Below are 7,061 nucleotides of genomic sequence, written 5' to 3'. Positions count from 1 at the left end.
TCCCCCAAGTTCATCCCAATCCTCAAAGTGTGGTTTGACTATCCGCAAACCCTTCTGCGCTTCTAATTATGGGATGGGAGCTCCTCCCTGCTCATCTTCCGAAAGTATTCCCAACCTTTACACCACATGCATAAAGAGGGGTCTACATGAACCCCCACCCCCAATGGCTGGCGTATCATTTCCCGACTTCCCCGAGGCACATGATAGCGGGCAGTTTGGCATCTCCTACCCCACCAGTGCATTTGTTTGAGAAATTCCCTCCTTGGGGTGAAGGAGTGGGGGAACAGCACAAGGGGTCTCAAAGGGGCCCAGCTGCACAGTGGAAGGGTGAGGAGGAGTTGGAAGGGGCAAGGCCAATACGAGGAAGGGTCACCTCTAGCATTGATCTCCCATAAAGGCCGATACGGTTTTGGATCTTTCTGCACCCGAACAGTAGCTGACTCTGGACTCTGTCTCGCTCCAAGGTCTGGGACAGGCAGTTAAAGGTCTATCAGCCCAATGTCAGGATTCAACCGGGGGTGGGGGGCATCTCTTTCTTGCAAGGAGTGGGGATTAGAAAGAGACACACTCCCTTGCATTTCAGGGATTGTTGTGGATCATTCTCTCCAGAGTTACCAGGGTGCTGTGAGGATTTCCCCTCAAAGGGCAACGGGGGCTCCAATCTGAGGGGGTCTCCACAGGCCTGGATCTTAAAGTCAGGGCATACGCATAGCGTACATGTCTAAATGCAGGCGCCTCCGCACGAGAGCGAAGGCAGGGCCAAGGTGGGGAGGCGATAAGCAAGTTGCGGGGAGCTCACTCCTGCTCGCTGAGTTCACGGGGGACTCCCCGTCGTGGAGTGCTCTCCTCTGGGGGCAGGGGTCCCCGTGGCGGCAGGGGGGCTCCCCGAAGAGTCTGGATACGCCGGCACTCGTGGCAGATGCGGACGTGGGTGCAAGGCCTGGGGGGATCCTCCAGGAGGCGCTGCGGGCCGGGCTCCGATACTAGAGTCCCCGAGTAGAGCTTCCCGTTACTGAGGCGCATCTCGCGGACAGAGCGCAGTGACAGGGCCCCGCGGGTCATGTAGTGGCGGCGCCGGCGGCGGGAGCGTGTTGGCTTGCGGCAAGAGACAGCATGGCGTAGCTCCCTCAGCATCTCCTGGCACACCGAGATCTGCAAGGGGGAATGGGAAGAGGGGTGAAACAGTGGGCACCTGACAAGGCCGGGGGCCCCAGACCACCCGCTGGCTCATGACGATTTAAAGAGGTGGGATGTAAATAAGAGAGGGGGGGAAAGGAAGCAGACTTCCCCAAAAGAGGGGGGAGGGGCCCAAAGCGGGGGATGCCCCGCCCTCGGCAGGGGTCGGGCAAACCCTAGGCCTGATCTGGCCTGGCATAGCAGCAGTGCACACTGGAAGTGATGTCATCGCTTCAATGCGGGATACTCGGGGGCGGGGAACTGTGTCCCTGATCAGCGGCAATGCAGGAAGCTCTAGTATTTGGGCAAAAACTCTTATGGTAAAAATGGCTTCTACCATAGAGTTTTTGCCCAAATACCAGAGCAGCCTGTGTCACTGGTCATGCAATGATATCACTTCTGGTGCATGCTCAAAGTGACGACACTGGGCTGGACCTCCTGCTGCTTCTCCGCCCCCAGCCAGTTGTCGGGGGTGGGGGGTGGGGGGCCTGGCAACCCTAATAGCCAAATGTCCTCCTGTGGTAGAGGTAGCTGATTTTGAACGGGTGCTCCCTGCAAACCCCAAAGGCAACACTTCCTGGGTTCTTCCGAAATACCTTCTCTAGTGAGACTGAAAAAAGAAAGGATTGGCTCTTGGCTTTGGGGGGGAAAGGAAACATCTTAGTGGTCGCCATGTTGGGGATCTCTAATTAGTTGATCCCTTCCAGGAATCCCCTCCTTCACCTCCCAGGCGCTGAATGCTTTCCTGCCTTTGTGTCTTACTTGCTCTAACTCCTCTAAGAGCAGGCAGCGAGAACATTTCCTCCCCCGGCCCCGTCTTACCCTGGGGAGAATCCCTACCCCTCACCTCTTCGTGCTCCGCCGAGCGTCGTGTGGCCCACACAAACTCCATGACTGCAACGAAGACTGCGATGATGAGCCCACAGATCAGCACCACAAAGATGCCGCCGATGTTCTCCATGCCTAGCCCTGTTGGAACCAAAAAGGGGCAGAGAGAGTCGATGGGGCAGAAGGCTTCCCAGTGGCCCCGATTCTGCTACTCACAGGAAGCGCTAAGGCTTCCCAATCAACGGCTTTGTGTCACTGCCCATGTGCACAACAGAGACCCGTAACTCTGTCCTTTTGGCCGCGTGCTTCTCCACTGCACACTTCCTGCTGCTGGAAGTAGGCTGGGATCCCTCTGAATAGACCGACAATGGGTGTTCACATGAGCAAGACAACGCTATTGGGGGGAGGCCATAAAATAGAAGAAGAGTTGGCTTTTATATGCCGACTTTCTCTACCTTTTAAGGAGAATCAAACCGTCTTACAATCGCCTTCCCTTCCTCTCCCCACAACAGGCACCTTGTGAGATAGGTGGGACTGAGAGAGTTCAGCGAGAACTGTGACTAGCCCAAAATAACCCAGCAGGCTTCATGTGGAGGAGTGGGGAAACCAACCCTGTTCACCACGTTAGAGCCCACCACTACACCTCGTGGTCTTCACAGCCACTGCATTCCCCCTCTGTGCTCTTCCTTCCGTGTCTCTTTTTTTCAGGCGTCCTTCCTTACAACACAATCCAATAATGGAGCATGTTGTGAATGTAATAACGTCACAGGTAGCCAATCAGATTGGGTTATGTGGCGATTTCACAGGGAGAATGGAAGCAGGCAGGGCACCTCCCCTGCCCGAGTGATGGCCTCCCTCGTTATGGGGAGAATCAACCCAATTGTTGAGGCAAAGGATGAGGGGAGAGAACTCGTTTCCTCTTCCTTTCCACCCTACATGAAGCTCTTTCATTACCTTTCCTCTAAGAAGAGGACGAGAAGAGAAATGTTCCACCTGCCAAATCAGTTAGGCCAAAGCTCTCTGTTTTGGTGTGTGAGACCACAGTGATTACAGCACGGCTCAGCAAAACAAGGTGTTTTGACCTGTTCGCCTTGGCCAGGAGGATCTTTCCCCACACCACCACCACCACCACCACCACCACCACCACCAGCAAACATTTCCGACACCTTCAAGTTCCTATCCCCCCCCCCCACTGCTGATAATGGGACACTTTTTGCAGAGTGCAAAAATAGCATCTTCTTGTTTCAGCTCAGTAAGTCAGTCGTAACGTATACTCCCTATTATACGGTCGCTACAGCCATGTTTCTAGTCCCTAAAGCAGGGGTCACCAACATTTTTGAGCCTGTGGGCACATGTGGAATTTTGAGGGGTGGTGGTGAGCGCCACCCCAAAAATGGCTTCTATAGGTGGGGGTGGGGAGAGAACCAGGAATGGGTTCTGCCAGAGGCAGAGAGAAATGGAATACCTCTCCTTACACCACCTGGGAAGAGGGAAAGCCTGAAGGGGGGGATGGGACCACACACTGACTAAGGAAAGCCCAGGTGCTTACCAGTCCTTCTGATCCTCCAGTGGAAAACCCTTCCATTTGAATGAGGGCCAACAATAAACCGTGCCTCACAATGGTCCCACCCAATTTCTGAAAAGCTCAGCAGGCACCAAAGGAAGTATTGGCAGGTGCCAGGGTGCCCATGGGCACCTCGTTGGGGAACAGTGCCCTAAAGTGGCACAGAAAAGGGAAGGTAACATCTGATGGAATCTCGGAAGCCAGAATGGGAGCGGACCAAGATATAAACAGAGTTGCACTTACCTGTAACTGCTGTTCATCGAGTGATCTTCTGTGCAGGCACGCATGGGACTGCGCAGGAGCAGGCCGGCCGCGGAGATCAGACTTCTAAGCTTCCAAAAGCTTCCGGGCGCCAGGAGCGCTCCCCCTCCCCTCCGTCCAGGCACCAGAGCAAGGCGGTTTCCCACCCAAACGATCACATGACGGAGGGGGAGGGGGAGGGAGCGCTCCTCCCCTCAGTTCTCCCTTCGCCGCCGTGGCAGGGGACCTGTAGGCAACGACAACTATAAAAAAGATTAAAAACAGCGGGGAAAGGAGGGAGGGATGCGTGCCTGCACAGAAGACCACTCGATGAACAGCAGTTACAGGTAAGTGCAACTCTGTTTTTCATCTTCGTGGCTTCTGTGCAGTCCCGCATGGGAGAGTAGCAAGCTCACTTAACCTGGAGGAGGGTGTGGGCTTGTTACCCAATTAAAAGACAACTCTCCCAAACAGCTGCTTCCCCCCTGGAGTCCACATCTATGGGGCAATGCCAGAGGAATGTGGATAGAGGCCCAGGTTCAAGCTTAACAGAAATCTTGGAGATCTGTTGGGGGAAGGAAAGCAGCAAAAGAGGCATGAGCCCTGTTGCAAGGGGCCTCCACATGGAGTGGACAGTTTAGTTCAGCATTGCTATAACACAAAGTCTTGCAGCGTCCACCCACCCAGAAGCAGTTTTGTAAGAAGCTGCTGCTTCAGCCTTCTATGCACCATAAACCCAGATGAATAGGTTGTTTATCGGCTGTACTGAACCTGAATGACATAATAATTAGAAGTGGTCTTCTGGCCTTGAGTGCATGAAGTGATTGTGTCAGGAACAGTCCATGAAGACAGTTCATGGTTGTGCTCCCAGGTGCTGTTTTGCAGTTCTCTCCAAGGCCAGTCCGTGCCCCGTGTTTAGACTTCATAGAGTCCTTCATAGATTCCTTTAGTGTGGGAATCGCTTAGTACTCCTTCCTGCCTCGGGGAGGGGGGGTTGCCTGGGTTACTGGTTATCTCCTTTTGCTTTTCCATATATGCCATGTGCCTTGCCTTAGCTCCTTACTAGTGTCATTCTGAATATGGCTTCTGTAACCTGTTGAGTCTAATCAATAAAACTGCTTTCGTGGACTTGCCATCTGCTGGAATCTGTTTATGGGTTTGCCGCAGGGCTAGAACTCACATTATGACACTAGTCGTCTTCATCGGTTTTAGTTGCTGACCTTGGCTGGAGCCCTGGAGGGTTCGCCTAGGCACTCGTCTCTTCGGCTTGGGGCACGAGACGAGCTCCCCGAGGATCCCAGTTTACTGCATGCCGCCTTGGAGGAGACGTTGCGAACTGACGCGGAGGCCACCCGGCTGGTTGTGCTGGTGACTGATCAGTAGCGTCGCCTGGCAGAGACGACCCCCTGGAGGACCCAGGACGCTGATCTACGTGCCCGCGATGGCCTTTTGGGACTGGATACTTTAACTGGAAGAGACCCGGTTGGCGCAGGAGGACCTTGCCTTGCTAACTCGGTTGTTGTCTGAGCTGATGCTCAGCGAGCCGCGATGGAGGTCGGCAGCCCCCATCCAGGGGCTCGGGTCCTGCTTCCTGATGGCGGGGGCTCGAGAGGGAGACATTCCGCTAACTGTCCCGGACCCCACCGTATGCCACCGGGAAGCACAGAGCGTTGCCGCCCGGACAGTCCTGGCCCTCATGGACTTACCGCTAACCACAGCGAAGGTAGTGGAAGTTGAGAAAGTTTTAAGCCCGGAGTTTGGTCTTTCCTCCGCGGATTTGGCTCAACAGGTCCAACCGCTGTTTGGTCAACACAAGGAGATCCTATTACTCTTGGAGCAAACGGCTGAACCAATTGTGACGGCCGCCACGGTCGCCAAACTCGAGGTGGACCGAGCGCTCGCTGACCAAAGGCGAGCGGAGGAGCAACTGTTGGCGGAGGCGGCCGCTGCTCGGGCGCAAGCGACGGCAGGAACTGGAGCACGGTCGAAAATTACCAGGGGGAAGGACTGGTCTTTCCCTTCATTCTCCTGGGGCTCCCAGGAATCAGGACAATCTTGGGAAGTAGCACGCAGACAGCGGCTCGCCTTTGCTCCTGATGTCCATGAATATGAGGAGGAGGAGACCGAGTACGTTGAAGAAGGCGACTGGAATACCAATTACTGAGTCAGCCAAGCCCGACGGACTGGGGGGACTGAGGAAGAAATCCATGACTTGCGGTTTCAAAACCGAGAGCTAATGGAACGTATGGCCCAAATGCAGGATCAACTGGACTTAGTGATGCGTGAGTACAGTCGCCTGCAGCGTATTCAAGGGGCGCCTGTCCCAAGCCAACAACCCCCAGGGCAACCGGTGCAGCCGGGGCGATCAGGGCAACCAGGACAGCTGGGGCAGCCGGGGCAACCAGCGCAGCCGCTTTCGGGGAGGCCAGGACAGCCAGCCCCGGTACTACCGGCTCCAGGGCAACCACCAGCACCACCCCCTGTAGACCCGGTTGTGCACCCGTCTACGAGTGACATTTGATGGCTCCGCGGATGCGTTGCCCTGTTTTCTACATGGAGTGGACAGTTACATGAGAGAACAGGGACATTCCTTCCCCACAGAAGACAGCCGAGTAACATTCATCTCCTCGCTTTTGGCTGGAAAAGCTGCAGATTGGATGGTTCTCCAGTTTGATACCCGGGCCCGCTCCATACGGTCGCTTAAGGAGTTCATGCAAGCGTTAAGAAGACACTTCGAGGATCTGTTCCAGGGAGAGAAGGCCAAGGCAGCCCTCCTCCAACTTCGGCAAGGATCCTCCTCAGTCCGTGAGTTTGCAGACGAGTTCCAAAGACTCGCTAATAAAATAGTTGATTGGACTGAAGCGACCCGAGTGCACTACTTCAGAGCAGCATAGCATCCCGAGATTCTAAACTGGGCATACATGCAGTGAGACCCAGCCACCCTGGAAGAATGGATTTTACTGGCAGAAGAGGTGGAAAGTCGGCGTCAGTTTATTTCTCTTGCCCGACGGCAGGCCAGGGAGGGGGGAAAGCCAGAAAAACCCTCCCAAACCGGCCGCTCCTCAGGCCCCGCGGAGGCCGGCTCTACCTCCACCGGACCGAGCATTGCGATTTCAAAGGGGAGCCTGCCTCGTTTGCGGTGCCCATGGGCCACTTTGCAGCCACCTGCTCGTCACATCAGGGACCGCCAAGTCCCTCTACCCAGCCGGCGGGGAGTCCTCGCAGGAGGGGACGCGCTCAAGGGAGAGGCGCC

General features: G+C 55.4%; 1 protein-coding gene across 1 annotated transcript in view; it reads right to left on the bottom strand.

The window, feature by feature from the left end:
• Positions 1–697: 697 nt before the first annotated feature.
• GRIK5 (glutamate ionotropic receptor kainate type subunit 5) overlaps positions 698–7,061 on the bottom strand; it is an 89,754-nt gene continuing 83,390 nt past the window's right edge. Inside the window, exons 19-20 of the mRNA XM_056847513.1 lie at positions 2,024–2,145; positions 698–1,152 (exon numbers count right to left, since the gene is read on the bottom strand). Of these exons, the coding sequence (XP_056703491.1) occupies positions 796–1,152; positions 2,024–2,145 (479 nt within the window). The 3' untranslated portion in view covers positions 698–795. The remainder of the gene's footprint in view (positions 1,153–2,023; positions 2,146–7,061) is intronic.

Source organism: Euleptes europaea, chromosome 3 (assembly GCF_029931775.1).
Source record: "Euleptes europaea isolate rEulEur1 chromosome 3, rEulEur1.hap1, whole genome shotgun sequence".
Taxonomy (NCBI): Eukaryota; Metazoa; Chordata; class Lepidosauria; order Squamata; family Sphaerodactylidae; genus Euleptes; species Euleptes europaea.
Note: the sequence above shows the minus strand (reverse complement) of the source record. Positions and strands in the feature narration are given on the sequence as shown.